This window comes from Struthio camelus, chromosome 5 (genome assembly GCF_040807025.1).
Source record: "Struthio camelus isolate bStrCam1 chromosome 5, bStrCam1.hap1, whole genome shotgun sequence".
Lineage (NCBI taxonomy): Eukaryota > Metazoa > Chordata > Aves > Struthioniformes > Struthionidae > Struthio > Struthio camelus.
Genome location: NC_090946.1, coordinates 40,008,947 through 40,024,425, shown reverse-complemented (window position 1 = coordinate 40,024,425; position 15,479 = coordinate 40,008,947). Strand labels below are relative to the sequence as shown.

The 15,479-nt window shown below is 54.7% G+C and overlaps 1 protein-coding gene across 9 annotated transcripts in view; it reads left to right on the top strand.

Annotated features, from left to right (window-relative positions):
* Positions 1–15,479, top strand: part of DGKZ (diacylglycerol kinase zeta) — a 58,184-nt gene that overhangs the window by 39,884 nt on the left and 2,821 nt on the right. For 5 of the 9 annotated variants that reach the window (XM_068945826.1, XM_068945825.1, XM_068945822.1 and 2 more), the window contains 17 exons: positions 378–518; positions 1,215–1,293; positions 1,602–1,657; positions 2,752–2,814; positions 3,065–3,138; positions 3,255–3,366; positions 3,676–3,875; positions 4,169–4,269; positions 4,406–4,485; positions 5,940–6,009; positions 8,782–8,822; positions 9,693–9,883; positions 10,450–10,481; positions 11,365–11,408; positions 11,797–11,917; positions 12,478–12,514; positions 12,851–12,950. In XM_068945826.1, the coding sequence (XP_068801927.1) occupies positions 378–518; positions 1,215–1,293; positions 1,602–1,657; positions 2,752–2,814; positions 3,065–3,138; positions 3,255–3,366; positions 3,676–3,875; positions 4,169–4,269; positions 4,406–4,485; positions 5,940–6,009; positions 8,782–8,822; positions 9,693–9,883; positions 10,450–10,481; positions 11,365–11,408; positions 11,797–11,917; positions 12,478–12,514; positions 12,851–12,950 (1,542 nt within the window). Of the gene's footprint in view, positions 1–377; positions 519–1,214; positions 1,294–1,601; positions 1,658–2,751; positions 2,815–3,064; positions 3,139–3,254; positions 3,367–3,675; positions 3,876–4,168; positions 4,270–4,405; positions 4,486–5,613; positions 5,659–5,939; positions 6,010–8,781; positions 8,823–9,692; positions 9,884–10,449; positions 10,482–11,364; positions 11,409–11,796; positions 11,918–12,477; positions 12,515–12,850; positions 12,951–15,479 lie in introns of all 9 variants that reach the window. The other 4 variants (XM_068945824.1, XM_068945820.1, XM_068945828.1 and 1 more) reach the window with 2 other exon arrangements.

The window sequence follows — 15,479 nt, the reverse complement described above, 5'->3', positions numbered from 1 at the left end:
TGGGCTGGGTGCTTCAGCTCTGGTTCCAGAGACAGAGATAGGGATTTGCAACCACTGCGTGTTTTGACTTTCCCTAATTATTGACCAACAAATAAGCACCATTTGGATATTGCAGTTCTTCTGTGATTTGAATTATTCTGAATTATATTATAATATCAGATATTAGGACATTAATACAAGCAATCATTATTTCAAACTTAATTTTTATTTGGCTGATTTTTTAGAAGGAAAGTATATTATCTTAAATTCAAAGTCCCAATTAGTTGTTCTGATCTTTTCCCCATCCTTTGCTCTGGGATACCTACCCAAGGTCCCCTACCTCTGGGGCACCTCTGCGGGAGGCAGATGGGCACTCACCAAGTTCTGCATATCATTAGGGTTACACAGATGAGCCTCTGTCCAAGATCCTGTCACACGTGGAAGATGGGAACATTGTGCAGCTCGATCGCTGGAACCTCCATGTGGAACCAAACCCTGACGCAAACCCTGAGGAGAAGGATGAGGCGGCCACAGACAAGGTGGGACACTTCTTGTCCACGTTTGTTCTTTACTCTGGGGATCTGTGTTCTGTGTCTCACAGGCTCAGGTAGCCCCAGCATCTAAGGTACAGCAGTGGGTTGTCATTTCCCTCTCCCTGCTCCAATTCCAATTCTCTCCTCATGGCTCTCATCCCCTTTGCCATCATTGGGAAAGGCATGTAATGATGAGAACTGAACATCCAAAGGGATTTTTAATGACAACTTGCAGCAGTCATAAGCCCAGTTCCCTCCCAAAACTGTTTCTTCAGCAGAAACACGGATAGCTGAAGGTATCTCAGGCAGGAGAGCGTGTCCCCCTAGAGTGCTCTTCACCTGGGCAGGCTGCCTGGGGCTCCAATGCCCTCAATGGTTATCTGCTGCACTTCTGCCGAGCAGAGGGTGAGTGGGATGTTGCACTCCCATATTCTGTGTGATCCCTATGTCTGGATGTTCCATGTCCTGCGCTCGGGCTTATGCAGCTTCCACAAAGCCACTGAGCTCAGAGTGACAGAAAAGGGGTAGTCTGTCATTTCAGGCTGCCTTCCTTGGGGAGAAGGCAGGCCCTCGCTCCCTCAGCCTCATGAGTGCAGTACTTGGCTCTGCTATAACACGACCTCTCCTTTGCCATGGCTGTACACTGGCAACCTCATCCTGTAAGCACCAGGTTCCCAGTCTTACCCCTCCTTTTCATTTCAGCTTCCCTTGGATGTTTTTAATAACTACTTCAGCCTTGGCTTTGACGCACGGGTGACGCTGGAGTTTCACGAATCCCGAGGTATGCAGTGGGGGTGGCAGGACGAAGGCAGAACCTACGGTGATGGGATGCCACAGAGGTGGGCCAGTAAAATGCTCCTCAGCCACAGGAAAGCAGATAAAAAGGGCTGACCCAGGGACATGGCCAAAGGTGAAATCTGAGGAGGAAGTGGAGGGTTTGGGGAGGGGACAGGGGTTTCTGCAAGGGAAGTGACCTGGGGCCTATGTTCTGGCTGATGCTGACTGGAGAGCCCAATTCAGGGGAGAGCCGGAAAGTGAAGTGTTTCCATATGCAGACCAATAACCTGGACTTTTTTCTCCTCTCCCTAGAGGCAAATCCAGAGAAATTCAACAGCCGGTTTCGGAATAAAATGTTCTATGCTGGGGTGAGTACATGGAGAATATCTGAGTGCTGAGGGGCTGGGCATGCCTTCATAATAGCCTTAGCTTAAACACACAAGTGTGGCTCCAGTTCCTGTCTACACCCTTAAGTCACTCATCTGAGTTACATAGGCTTTTGCATGCACCCGCGCTGAACCATCCCACTGAAGCTGGTGAGGTGCTGCAGAAAGGCTACAGCACTGGCAGTTGCAGCTCCTTTTTGGCTATGAATGCTGCTGGTGGTACAGCTTGCTCTCTGGCCTGCAGTACAGTTGCTCTCTTGATCTCCTTCCACTATTGTTCTTGTTCTCAGGCTCATGGACAGTCACCCAGGCAGGACCTCCCTGGAGCTGTGGGGAGGCAGGTGTCCCTCCTGCTGTGGAACGGGAAGCCTCTGTATACATAGTTCCCAAATTGCTTTGCTCTTTTATTTTACACCTCAGGCCAATTACAACTCCCTGGCTAATTATGCCAGCCTCCTGCATCTCACTTCCAGAGCTTTGTGTCTTGGTGTCCACACACACACACACCCCTCCACCCCTGCCCCCCCCACACCCTGATGTCTGAGTGACCAGTATTTGTGCTGTCTTCAAGGACAAGTGCTGCTCTGTATCACTTTGCATCTCTCCTGTCTGTGTCTCCCCTCCCCTCTGTGCAGTTGAACCCAGAGGGGACAGACCCTAGGATGTGTGTAACGTAGGCCATACAATCTCTCCTGGCATCTCTAAATGAAGTCCCATCAGTTCTTTTTTATTGTATTTCCTTACAGCTTGAGAGTGAACTTCTCTCTTGTGACTCCAGTCTCTTACTGGAGGAGGCCTGCCTTGCCAGCTCTTCCCTAAAGCCGGGACTGGGCTGGCGAGGAGTTACTGGGCTGCGTTATTGGAGTTGTGAGGTGACCCAAGGTTTTTGGTGGGCCAAATGGCAAGGGGAATTGATCAGGTTGTTTTGGGAGGGGGAGAGAAGAAGGCTTCTACCAGTGGACAGGGAAGTGATTTGCCCTTCTCGGCACCTGAGGTCTAAAAGTTTGTATGGCAATCTTCCTGGCTGTCTGTTTAGGTGGATATCTGAATGCAAATGTTATCTCTTTCTTTGGCAGACGGCTTTCTCTGACTTCCTCATGGGGAGCTCCAAAGATTTAGCGAAGCACGTCAAATTGGTTGTGAGTATGCAGCAGTGCTCTGGCCCAGGGAGGGGGGCGCACTGTGGAGCAGGGAAGGAGAGTTGTCCCTCTCGGCATGCTGAATATCTCGGGGCTGGTGGGGAGGATGGGTTCCTTGAGGCACTGGCTTCCCTTGGCTTGGAGGATAGATACCTTGAGGAGCAAAAGGGAAGGCCGTTTCCTCCCAGGTGGGTGGGGTGGGCCAGGCCCCCCCATTACAGCAGCCTGAACGCTCCTGTGTTGTCTTCAGTGTGATGGGACCGACCTGACCTCCAAGATCCAGGACCTGAAGCCCCAATGCCTGGTCTTCCTCAACATTCCCAGGTGAGCAGCCCCAGGACCTGCTCTCTTGTGCTGGGCTCTTCACCCCCATCCACAAGATCTCCATAGGACTCGGGGGCAGGGGCTGTCCATGCCCCTCACCCACTGTTTCTCCACAGATACTGTGCAGGCACTATGCCCTGGGGCAACCCTGGGGAGCACCACGACTTCGAGCCGCAGCGCCATGACGACGGCTGCATTGAAGTCATTGGCTTCACCATGACATCCCTGGTGAGTTGGTGCTGTCGCTGGTGGTAGCTAGCAACCAAGGGAACGCTCATTCCCATTGCCCAGGAGTCAGCTAGCGCGCCTGGTCCGCAGCTCCTCTACGGAGGAATTATGGTGCAGGCCTATCTGACAGTATCTGCTCTCTAAAACTTGAAACAAGGTGCTATTGTGCACTAGTCTCTGTGGATCCCCTCCCACTGAGAACAGGCTTGAGACCCTGAGGACTCGGCTCACTTGAGACATCTGGCTGACACTGGGTGTTCTCCCCGTCTACTCCTCTGTGCTCTGCTCTCACTCTGGTCCCTTTTACAGGCTGCCTTGCAGGTGGGTGGCCATGGGGAGCGGCTGTGCCAGTGCCGGCAGGTGGTTCTCACCACATCCAAGGCCATCCCCATGCAGGTAGACGGGGAGCCCTGCAAGCTGGCAGCTTCCTGCATCCACATTTCCCTGCGCAACCAGGCCAACATGGTGCAGAAGACCAAACGGCGCAACTCCATGCCTCTGCTCAATGAGTAGGTTCCTCAGATCAATCCATCACCTCCTTTCCAAAGCATAAGGGATGGAGGGGGAAGGGGCAGGACTAATCCATCTCTCCCAGAGGAATTTTGATCCTCCCAGGGAGAGGTTGGGAAGGGATCAGGCCACAGAAATGTGGCCAAACTCTGATGCTGAAGAAGCTGCAGATGGCAGCTCCTCACATCGGTCTGTGATCTTGCCTTGCTCCCTTTGCAGGAAGGAGGATGACAGGGAGAGAGCAGACTGTCACTTTCTGATACCTTCCCTTTTCCTTTCCCCCTTTGTGCAGCCAGCAGCCAGTGCCTGAGCGACTGCGAATCCGTGTGAGCCGAATCAGCATGCATGACTATGAGGCACTGCACTACGATAAGGAAAAGCTCAAGGAAGCCTGTGAGTGACCAGCTGAGTAGCCAGGGGGTGGGAGTCACTGTCAGTAACTCCAGCAGTGCTCGCAGCTAAGCTGCGTGAGGTGTTGGAGCTCAGTCATGGGCTGCTCACTAAGTTGTGTTTGTGCCCTGTCCTACAGCTGTGCCACTGGGGATCATTGTGGTTCCAGGAGACAGTGACCTGGAGTTGTGCCGGACCCAAATTGAGAGGCTGCAGGAGGTGAGGTGCCACATGGGAAGTGGTCACAGCTGGATGCCAAGGATGAAGAGGCTCAGGGAAGGGATTTCTAGACCCCCATGACCTGCATACACCCACACGTGCTCCTGCTTCTGGTAGCACTTCACAATTTGCCTTTAACACATGGTAGAGGCAAGGTCCCAGGCTGGATGGCCTGTTGATCTCCCTCTGTGTGGCAGCTTCTTTCTCAGCATTGCTCTTCTAATCCTGTACCCTTGGCCCAGAAAAGTTACGAGGCAGTAAAAGAACCAGTACCCATCCCACAAGGGCCTGTCCCATCCCGCGTGTTTGGGGAGGCGTTTCCGTTTGTTTGCTGTACCGTGCATCCTTCAGCCCTCTGTGGGCTTTGTGTTTCCTGTCACCGCTGCTCTGCCCCTCCCGGGGTGCCCGATTAGAGCTATTCCCCACCTCCAACTCTTTTTTCATTTGCAAGTACAAATTTTTGTGCTCCTGCCAAGGTACTAGTGTAGTGCGTGTCCTCAACCCGGACATGGACTGTGTAATGCTAGCCCCAGGTGAGCAGTACCTTTTGAGCCCACAGTATGCCCTGCTGCACAAACTGTTCTTGTCTCAGAAGATTTAAGGGACCTTGCCCAGCCCACAGCTGACTGGCTCTGGAGGCTGAGGAAATCACATCCAGCACACGTGCAGCATCCTGCAGGGCTGAGTTACAGAGTTGCTTGCCCAGGCCAGCTCACTGGCACCTGCGCCTCGCTCTGCCTGCTCTGCTTTCCTGTCTTCTGCCTCCCGTGTGGCCACGGCGCTCGTGGGGAGACATAGCCAGGCATGAGGCTAGGAGGCTCCTGGGCTCAGAGGGTAGTGTTTTTTTTTTTTTTTTGGTATGGCATCAACCTGGTAAATGCCTGTAAAGCTGCACATTGAGATTGGTGTGCCTTGGTTACCTCGCGTTTCACTTCTTCTCTCTCCTTGAGCAAAGGCTGCGCTCTGGCCCCAGAGCGAGGCAGGGTTGGAACCTCGGCCTGGCAGCACGTAAAGCCAGGGAGCTGCCTGCCATATCTACTGTAGGGGGACAGAGGAAACCCCTACGAACTGAAGAGGGAAGGGGTCACCCAAACAAACACTGTAACGGCACACCTTGCCTTTCTGCAGGATTTCCCTCCACAGCCCTCTGCTTTACAGCGCCTGCTCTTTCAGGTGTGTATGGCCTCTCTCCCTCCCCCAGGCCCGTCTGTCATGTGCACCATGCTGGTCTCGTGGGCTCGTCTTGTGGCACCTCTCCAATGAGTTGGTGTGTGTCAGCTCAGATCTGTCCCGTGCCGCTCCTTGTCCCCATACGCTATGCCTGTGTTCAAAGTTCCTCTTTCTGTCCAAGCACCTGCAGCCCGCAGAGTCTGCAGGGACCTCCCAAAGCAGGAGGGACAGCCTGGGGAGAGGCAGGGAAGCCAAGAGACATAACTTTATTGCCCTTTGTGCAGGAAGGGGATGGAGCCAAACCAAAGACTCTGTCATCCCAGAAGCTGTCCCCCAAGTGGTGCTTCCTGGACTGTGAGTATCATTTTCCCCTGGAGTGCTGACTGTGTGTGAATTTGGGGGCAAGGGGATAGACCTATAGCAAAAAGCCACTGAGAACCATTTGAGACTTGGGACTCAGGGATGTTCGGGATCTCTGCAGCAAGCTCAGCAGTTCTTTGTCCCAGGCACTAGCTGTTCTTCTGCTTACGGGCCGGGCCGTGAGTAGAGCAAGGAGCCTGCCAGGTGAGCTCTGCTTTGTCCAGGCTCTTTGGAGTAGTCTGGTTGCTGTCCTGTATCATACAGGCAGGGGGCCCCCATGCTCCAGCATTCTGGGAGCAAGGCTTAACGAAAGCCTCCAGGGTGGATCCCAGTGATATGGGGGAAGAGGCCCCCAGCCAGACTCAGCCTGCCTGGAGAAGGCGCTCCGCTTTTCCTCCCCTCCTAGAAGCAACTTTCTCCTCTTAACTTTGCCTTCCCTCACCAGGAGGATGCAGAGCTCTCTCTCTGTACCTGGAAGCCAACCAAGAGAAGTGGTTGCTGGTGACAGTTCATCCCCCTGACTTGCAAGAGAAGTTTCCTAACTCCAGTAACAGGGCTTATAGCAGGACAGAGCTAACCTTCTTCCGTGTGTTTGGAGAGCAGCACACAGGATCCCAGCCCCTGTGTGCAGGAGGGCTAATGGAAGGCCAAGGAGAAAGCCAAAAGCCAGAGCCAGCCCTAGCCTGGGCTAAGAGGAGGTCCAAGGGAGAGGACCTAGGGTGGGGGAAGACTATTACATGGTAGCCTTCTCCCCCAGGAGATGCTGTCATGCACAACACAGGCCTCTTGTGCACCTGGTTCAGGTGTCAGCTGTGCACAGGCAACGGCTGTGGGGCTGAGGCTGTGGCACAGCTAGCCCAAATTACAGGAGACCTCACCCACGCAGCAAGGCACAGGGACTTTTTTACAAACTCAGCTTTCTTCTAGTCCCATTTCTCAGACCCTGCTCCTTTTTCTGTCCAAATGGCCATCACCTTGTTCCCAAAGCCTCCAGGCTGCACTGCTGTTCTTACTGAGGCTTATTTCAGGTGTCTTTTTTTTTTCCACTGATCTGAGCGGTTCCCTGGGATTTCCCCAGAGCCCAGGTCAGTGCAGGTTTTTGTGCCCTCTTAACAATACTGGAGCAAGTCCCCGAACCTGCATGAGCACCTGAGAGAGGAGGAAGGGGCGCTGTACTGAGCAGGCCCCTCTTTGTAGCTGACAGCCACTGCTGTTCAGCTTAAGGCCTTTTTGGGCACAAGGCTTATGATGCAGGGATCATAGCAAGTCAGCAGGGAAAACTGACCTTTCTCCTCACCTCAAGAGAGATGCTGCATTTCCCCTGAGACCCCAGGTCTCAGACGTGTGTTGGTACCCTGTGGGAGGGAAGCCAGGCACAGCCGTGGGCTGCAAAGTAGGCCTCACAAGCCTTGGGTCAGGCAGAAAAGGTGCAGCTTCTGCTTCAGGCCTTCAGCCCTGCATATGGAGCTGTTGGGATTGCTGCTCCCAGGTGTTACTACCAGGACTTTTCCCTCCTCATGCCAGTCTCTCAGTAGCAGGTTGTGAGCTCAGGAAAATGTGTCAGGAAAGAGGCCAGAGCCTTGTTCGAGATAGTGTGGGCTCATTAAAGTGGCTGAATTACAGGCCTTCATCAGCATCTCCGTGGTTGAAAAATCTCCAGAATAAACGGGGCTCTGTCACTCCTCTGATCTGCTCTGGCTTGTGTCATACCCATCCCCATTCTGTTCGTGGAGAGAATTCCTCAGACCCCCAAGGATCCCTCTGGAGCCTGCTTGGGGTAGGCAGCAGCAGCACAGGAGAAATGCCACCATGCCTGGGGGCCTGTTTGTCCTGCCACTCTGCCTTTACTTGTCCTGTCCTCCCTGGGTAACACTGGTAAGTCCCCACACCCTCCCTGCTCCCCCGGGAGTGTTAGCTGCATGGGTCTGGCTCCAGCACAGCCACTTGCCTCATCGTTGTTGGAGGAGTTCCTCTCCTGTTGTGGTGATTTCCCCTCTTAGGAAGAGGGATGAGTGGAGGGATGCACCTGGACAGAGGGCTGCGAACAACAGGCTGGAGGCTAGTTTGAAGCTCTCCTGCCATCCTAGGAAACAGGAACTTGGATCTACGGCTGGAAATTGTGTGCTCTGTTGTGACTGGCAGTCGTAAGCTCTGACATGGCCTCTTGGTGGTCTGTTGGGGTGTTACTAAGTAAAGTCAGAGCGAAGAGAGGCTGAGCTCCCCATTCTCCCAGCCTCACTTAATGCTCCCGTTTCTCTGCGCTCTGTAATAAAGTGCATCATGTTGAATCAGAGTAGTTGCTCACCCAGCCTAAGCAAATCCTGAGATGTGCAGCGTGCGGCCCTGAGCTTGATCTCTTCTGGGTAGTGTGGTGTTGCAGTTGCAACACCAAAACACTTGAAAGTCCCCAGAAAGGCCATGGCATTAGCTAATTCTGTTCTTCCCCATAGGTTATGGCTGTTGCTGGGAGTCACTGAAGAGAAGATGTAAAGCAAAGGCATGTTGCACGGGGGTATGGTGATCTGTAGGCACCAGGGGCTGCCTCTCAGGCAAAGAGAACAGCAGGGTCCTAGCAGACGCCCTGTGGACATCAGGGGGCTGTTCCTGGTCAGGAGATTGCTGTTTGCTTTCCTGTGCCCTTCATGCAGGACGAGAAATGATTGAATACTACCGCTCAGTGGTGGAAAGTGGCCGTTTTCTTCATCCCGCACAAGAATCACTATGTGTCTCTCTCTCTCTCTCTCTCTCTCTCTCTCTCTCTTACAGCAACCACAGCTGATCGTTTTTATAGGATAGACCGTGCACAGGTGAGTGCGGCTTCATCCTCCGTCTGTGGTGTCCTCCCCTCTGCCCAGCTTCTTCTGCGTGTCCTGATAGGACAGACTTGACAGGTTGGCTCAGCCACAAGGACGCGCAGGTCTCTCACCCCACGCTGCCCCGCCTCCTAAGTGCTCCCCTCAGCTCTGGGGCAGGAGGACGTGCATTGCCTTGCTGCAGCCCTGCCCTGTGGAGATGGGGGAGTCCCTGAGAGTGGTGTGGCAGGCAGTGTGCTACCTAGCCGAGGAACTGCCCTAGCACCTGCCGGTCCCCTCTGAAAAGGCAGAGAGAGTAGGTGGGAGCACAGGGGCTTGGGTTGGAAGGTGCCTGCAGAGGCCTGCCCAAGGCAGGGGGCAAGGATGCAGAAGTGGTCTCCTTTCAACATGGCCAAGTGGTGATTAGTTTCCAAGCATCATTAGGGCGAGCTTTGGGCCGTGGCAGGAATTTGGTGAGGAACCAAGGTCCTGATGAGGAGCAGGGGTGGGATTTGTGCCAGCCCAGGAGTGAAGACTGGGGAAGAATGATATAGCGAAGGCATGCCTGACCACGACCTTGGAAGCTGGTGGAGGGACACTGGTGATGACAAGTTTCCTGGGGATGGATGAGGTGGGATCCAGCTCCCTTCCTTTCTCCACCTCTGGCTCTGCAAGGCTCCACACCATGCTTCTTCCTCTCAGCTTCACATCAGCTTTATTGCTGTTGATGGAGGCTTCCCAGGTGCAGGGCCCACCACTCTCTGAGCCACCATCACTCTGCTGAGTTAGTGGGTGGGCTTCAAGGCACAGAAAATTGCGGGGATGGGAGACAGAGCTATACAGAAGTAGATCTTGCTTCTGAAGTGGCTGACTTGTGCCTTTCAGGAGCACCTCAACTATGTGACAGAGATCTCTCAGGACGAGCTCTATGTGCTGGACCCAGAGCTGGTGATCACCCAGACTGTGGGCACCTCTCCTGCCATGCCTGACCTTGTTGACTCATCCTCCGCTCCCACTGGGCACCATTTTACATTCCCATCCTCTTCCTCTTCTCCACCCTCCTCTCCTGCCCCCAGGTGAGACTGCATGCTGTGGTCTGGAGTGGCAGATAATGGGGTGCTGGGCGTCAAGAGGGGTGGAGAGGACAGGAATGAGAGAGCTGGGGTTGGCTTCGCAGCTGCAATTCCCGGGACAGATTACGGAGGAGCTCCCAGGAAGCGAGCAAGATTTCACTGGCAAGTTAGACCAGGGATCAGATGCCTCCCTGTCTACTCTGCTCCCTGCCAGCTCTGCTGATAGTAGTAGAGCATCACCAGGTGACTCAGACATGGGATCAAGCTCCAAAGCTTGATCCACAGGGCAAAGGTCTCTGTAGGCCCAAATCATGCCAGCCTTGGGTGTGGGTGAGCACCGGAGCTCAGAACAGAAGTAGAAATGGGAACGAGGAGGAGAAAGAACCCTGATCAGGAGAAAAAGCAGATGGCATAGCCAAAGGGTGGCTAGGTCCTTGGCCTGCCTTTCTTTCAGCCTGCTGGAAGAGGGCCACAGGTAGGCCTCTCCAGAGCCATTCCTTTTCCCACTGTGTGCCATTTTGGGGGATGTGCTAGTAGGGTTAGTGATGCCTTTTCTTTTTCCCTTCCAGTGCTGAGGCTGGGCTCTGCCTCCCTCATAAAGGTGAGTTCTTCTGTCCTCACTGCAGGCATCTAGCAGGGCTCCCAAGCTGTTGTGCATCTGTTCGGGTCAAGTTATTTTGGGTCCCCACCATTTTTTTTGCCTGTCCTGTCTCGGAGATGTGGCCCAGGAATGGAGCAAGGTTTTCCAGGCCCTGCTGCTGGTGTGCTAGGTGGGAGCGCAGAGTCTCGGAGGTCAGGGTGACCCTGGAGGTGGGCAAGGAGAGATGTGACTCTCATTTGCAGACCAGTCCATCAAGGTGCTTTCCCCGTTTTGCAGTGCCGTGTGGGGAGGGCAGGAAATGACATGGCAGAGGGGTTAATCCCCCACCTGCAGAGCCATGTGTTGTTGGCTGGGCTGGCGCGGGGGGGAAAGGTGTTACTGCCAGGCCCCAGCAGGAACTCAGGAGGTGAGAGCACAAGGTCAGGGGCCTCTCTGAGCTGAGCAAATGGAAAGAGTTTCCTGGAGCTTGAGCAGAGCCCAGTGCCTGGAAGTGTGAGTGAGTCACTGGTGAGAGGCCTCTTGGCTGCTGACTGACTCCCTGGGGATCTGCTCCCCACTTCCATCACCAGTCGTCCTTCCTGGGATAGGGGCACCCCCTCTTGCACACACACGCTTTGCCGGGACTGAGGCCTGGCTGCAACCCCAGATACGTGGGTGTCTCCTTCCTTCCCCATGGCTTGTCCCTCACATGGCTGAAGGAGCCATGTAGAACCAGCCTGGCTGCTGTTTGCCCTGAGACCACAGGGGTAGCTCCTGGAGGAGTTCATCTTGTAGCCTCAGCTGACTGCTTTGAGTCCCCCAGTGCCCAACTTTTGGATCCCAGTTAGACAAACAGCACTACAGCTTGGCTTTTCTGACCCTGACCCATCTCCCTTCTTTGCAGATGACCTTCTGATAGAAGCTGCCAAGAGTGGCAACTTCAGCCAGGTAAGCGCTCCTACTGTGTGCTGTGACATGCAGCCCGAGCTGCAGGCTGGGCTGGACTCGTCCAGCAGGCTTCCTGGTTCCTATGCCCCTCAGGGCTGTGGTAAGCCCTGCCACCTGAACTCCGCTGTTGCCCTTGAGCAACTCCTGTTGAGGTCCTTCCTTCAGGCAGCACCCTAACTGGGAGTGGTGGCTGGAAACTAAGCAGGCTCCTGGCAAGAAGCCCCGTTACTTGCCAGGCAGATGGGGAGGGAAGGGGCTTGGCAGCGTGGCTGAGCTGGACATAGTTCCCCCTCCTGCTGGGGGCCCTGGAGATGCAAGACAAGGGGCTTGGGGTTTGGAGGCGAGCTGAGAAAGGAAGCTCATCTGGAGCTTTTTGGCAATCCTATAGTTCCAGGAGCTGCACCGGGCTGGAAGAGACCTGATGGTGCGAGACTCCTCAGGCCAGACCGTCCTCCACCATGCCGTCAAATCAGGGAGCAAGGATATTGTGAAATACATCATTGAGAACGGTAAGCTGGGGCCATCTTGCGGTCAGCAAAGTGCCCCCCCTTGGCAAGAGAGACTGGTAACAGAGCCTGACCCTCTGCTCAGAGGGGATGCTCTTGAGGGCAGAACCCCTTCTCTCTGGGTTCGTTACATCCTCCCTCTATGGCATGGGCTTTCCCTAGTGTCTCTCTGCTGGTATTGGGATGCCCCCGCAAGTGTTGCCACATCCCTGCTGGGACCAGCACATCTCTGGGAAACATCTTTTAGCATCCTGCTTCTACCTTCAGGAGAGCTGACCTGCTGTTCTTGGCAGCTTTCACTGAAATGCAGGCTGCTTTGTTTTTATTCAGATATTTCTTTGTAATGGTGTCCACAAGCAACTCTTCTTCCCTGATCTCAATCGGTGGTGAGAGGTAGATGCAGTTGTTATCTTGAATGCTTTGGTTGGGAGATGAGACCTCTGCAGGCAGCATGGAAATAGCAGCCCCTACGGAAAGATACTTTATGTTATTGGGGAATAGGTGGGTCCATCTCTGTCCTGCAGCCTGGTCACACTTGCCCTGCATTGTGTTTCTCTCCGCAGCCCCTTCAGATATCCTGGATGCCACAGAAGAAAAGTAGTAAGTGGTTGAGTGATTTGTATTATCTGTTGACCAGACCATCTGTGAGATGACCAGTCTTGTCAGCCCGTCTTGTACACAGTTGCCCTTGCTCTAATTATCAGCCATGATTTCCTGTCCATTCTTGGAATAAGTAACCCTGGAGTAGCATCCCCCCTTCTCAGTTCAAGGCTGTCTGGGCTGGGAGCAGGTTTTGCCAGACAAGTTGCGGCCCACTGTGAGCTCTTTCAGCAGGCCTAGGGTAGTCTCTTGCTGCTGTTTCTGTGCCTGCTGCTTGTCCCCGCTCAGCATGTTTGGGGTGGGGACGTCTCATGTCTCCTGCTTTCTTCTCCTCAGTGGCGAAACCAGTTTGCACCAGGCTGCAACCTTACGCCAGCGCACTATCTGCCACTACATTGTGGAGGCTGGGGCTTCGCTCATGAAGACAGACCTGCAGGTGAAGGCGGGAGGGCTGGAAACAGGGCTTTCCGTGGGGACCACAGGGGTCGGCGGGAGCAGGGCCCTACCAGGTCACCAGAAGAGCAGAAAACGAGTATTTGGCTCGAGTCCTTGCCAGCTTATGGCCTGTGTGTGGAAAAAGTGTGCAGGCCCAGGAGGAGCCGTTTATGATTCCTGATGAGTTGGCATGAAATATAAATGCTCACCCAGCAGAGCCCACCAGCTCAGCCTGCTCCCCAGCTGCGTAAGGGGTTAAATCCCTCTCCTCCCTGCTCTCCTCTGTGTTGTTTTATTAAATTAGAAGCGAGGGGCTGGAATGTCTCATCTCTGTCTCCCCCCTTTCTACCCTCCGAGGTCACAGCAAGGACAGTCTCGCTGGCAAGTTCCCTCCCAGCTGGGAGGGAGTTCCCTCCTCCGTGTGGAGCTGGGATGGGAAGGCTGGGAGCTCTTCGGATGAACCAGGCCCACAGAGAGCATTATCACGTAGCCATGGCACTTTCAGCCACATACTGAATTAATTGAGATGTGTCTTGGTGTCAGGGGTTTGTGCCAGCCCCCACAGAGTTGTAGGAAAGGGACTAAGCTGTGTTTTGGTACATGAGGTTCCCAGGGCTGGCATGCAGTGGAGGGGACGTGGCCATGTCTGTCTGGCAGAGGATCCTAGCGACAGGCTGTAGCGGAGGAGAGATACAGTGACAAGCCAAGAAGGTGCAGTCTATGGGTCTGGGACACAGGGAAGGAGCCCAACTGGGGATCCAGACTTGCTGGAGCTGGTAGAGCTTTGGAGACTCAGACAATGAGCAGCCCCTTTGCCAGCTGCCGGGGAGATGTCGTACAGACAATCTCTGGCTCCCAGTCAATCCTCCTTGTTCCTGGCCAAGGCTAGGGCCTCGCACAGCACCCAGAGATGGCTCGACTGGAGGCTCAGCCAGCAGCCATAGGAAGAGCAGGCAATGCCCAGGTGAGAGAGGCACTGGGGAGAGCCAGGAGGAGAGGGCAGCTCCAGAAGCACAGCCCCGCTCTGCCCGTAGGACAGAGGCCCTTTGTGGCAGGAGTGCAGATCTCCCTGCTGAAGCATCTGCCTGAAGGAGATGAACGGTCCCAAACCTGCCAGCACAAAAGGGAGCCTAGTTCAGGAATGACAGACTCCCCCAGGGAACGGGGCTTGCACGTGCCTGTGTAAATGCATGTCTGGGTTTGTAGCTGTCTGGGGACCCGTCTGCTCTGCTGCACTGACCTTGCATAGGCCCCAGGTTACAACGTGCCTGCACAGGCAAGAACCAACCTTGTTAGAAACCCCACTGCAGGAGGCCTGTGTCAGACCTGTAGCATAGCTGGGGCACGGGTTTGGAACAGCCTGGTCCCGTATCCTGCAGTGCTGGAGGAGACTGGGTCTTATCGGGTAGCGTGCATCAGCCTGGCCATGCAGAGGGGCCCCAGGAGCTCTAGTTTCAGGCTGCGGATCTGGGCAGGCAGCGTTACATCAAGGCTTCAGTAGGCAGACAAAAAAGAAACTCAATTCCATCTCTTCCCCCCCCCCCCCGCTTTGTTAAATGAGTGCTTGGATTCAGTGGCTACAGGGAGGAGGCCCCCTCAGGAGCACCGGGGCAGTGAAGCACAGAACGGTCTCCGTCCCCCCTGCCTGTATGTGCGGGGGTAAGGGGAGACCTATACAGGGCCCCTGTGGCATGGCCAGGCCGTGGTGTGTGTAGAAGAGGAAGTTTCTTAGGAAAAGTGTGCTTCAGCGTGAGAACGGGGGTAACCCTAGGAGTTCCTGTCTATGTGTGTGAGCATGAGAGAAAGGGAGACCCCCTGTTCCAGCGCTGTCCCCATGGCATACCTGACTGCACGGGGCAGCCGTGTGTGTTTGGCATCTCTCCGCCTTTGTGGCGGTATGTGTGGGTGGGCTCAGGCTTTTGTCCACAGTTGTTATCTACGTATGGTGGAGACTCCATGTTTCTGGCCATTGTTTGTGCTGCAGAAATATAGCTGTGGGTTGTCCTGGAGGCCCTTGCCACCCGCTGCAGCCACCCTTGCCCTGCTGTGCACCACGGGATGAGCTGGGCAAGCCGTGCTTTCCTTCTGGGGCTGGTTTTCAATGGCAGCAGCAGTGTGCCAGGTTTCCTTGGCCTTTCTCAGCAGAGGGTTTATTCAGCACCGCAGAGCCCAGGCACTTAACGAGAAGGAGCAAGGAGCAGGGGGAGGGAAGGGGGAGAGGAGACGTAGCTGAGAGCTGTTAACAGATTTGCTTTTTATGGAGTGCGGGAGTTCATTAGTGGACACAGTCCAGATGGCTGCAATAAGCTGGTGAAATGTGATCCCCCTCTGGGAGTGGGAGCGCTAGTGAGGCTGCGAGAGGGAAGGGGGGTTGGTATTCCTGGGCATTCCCCAGACATACCCCTCATTCCTCACCCTCTCCTGCCTGCCTCCACAGTGCCGGAGAAGCAGCAGGTCACAGAGACCGACCTTTGTCTCCTCTTGGTGCGGCAGGCAAGCTGGGAAGACTGGAGCTGGTCTCTGCCCTGGC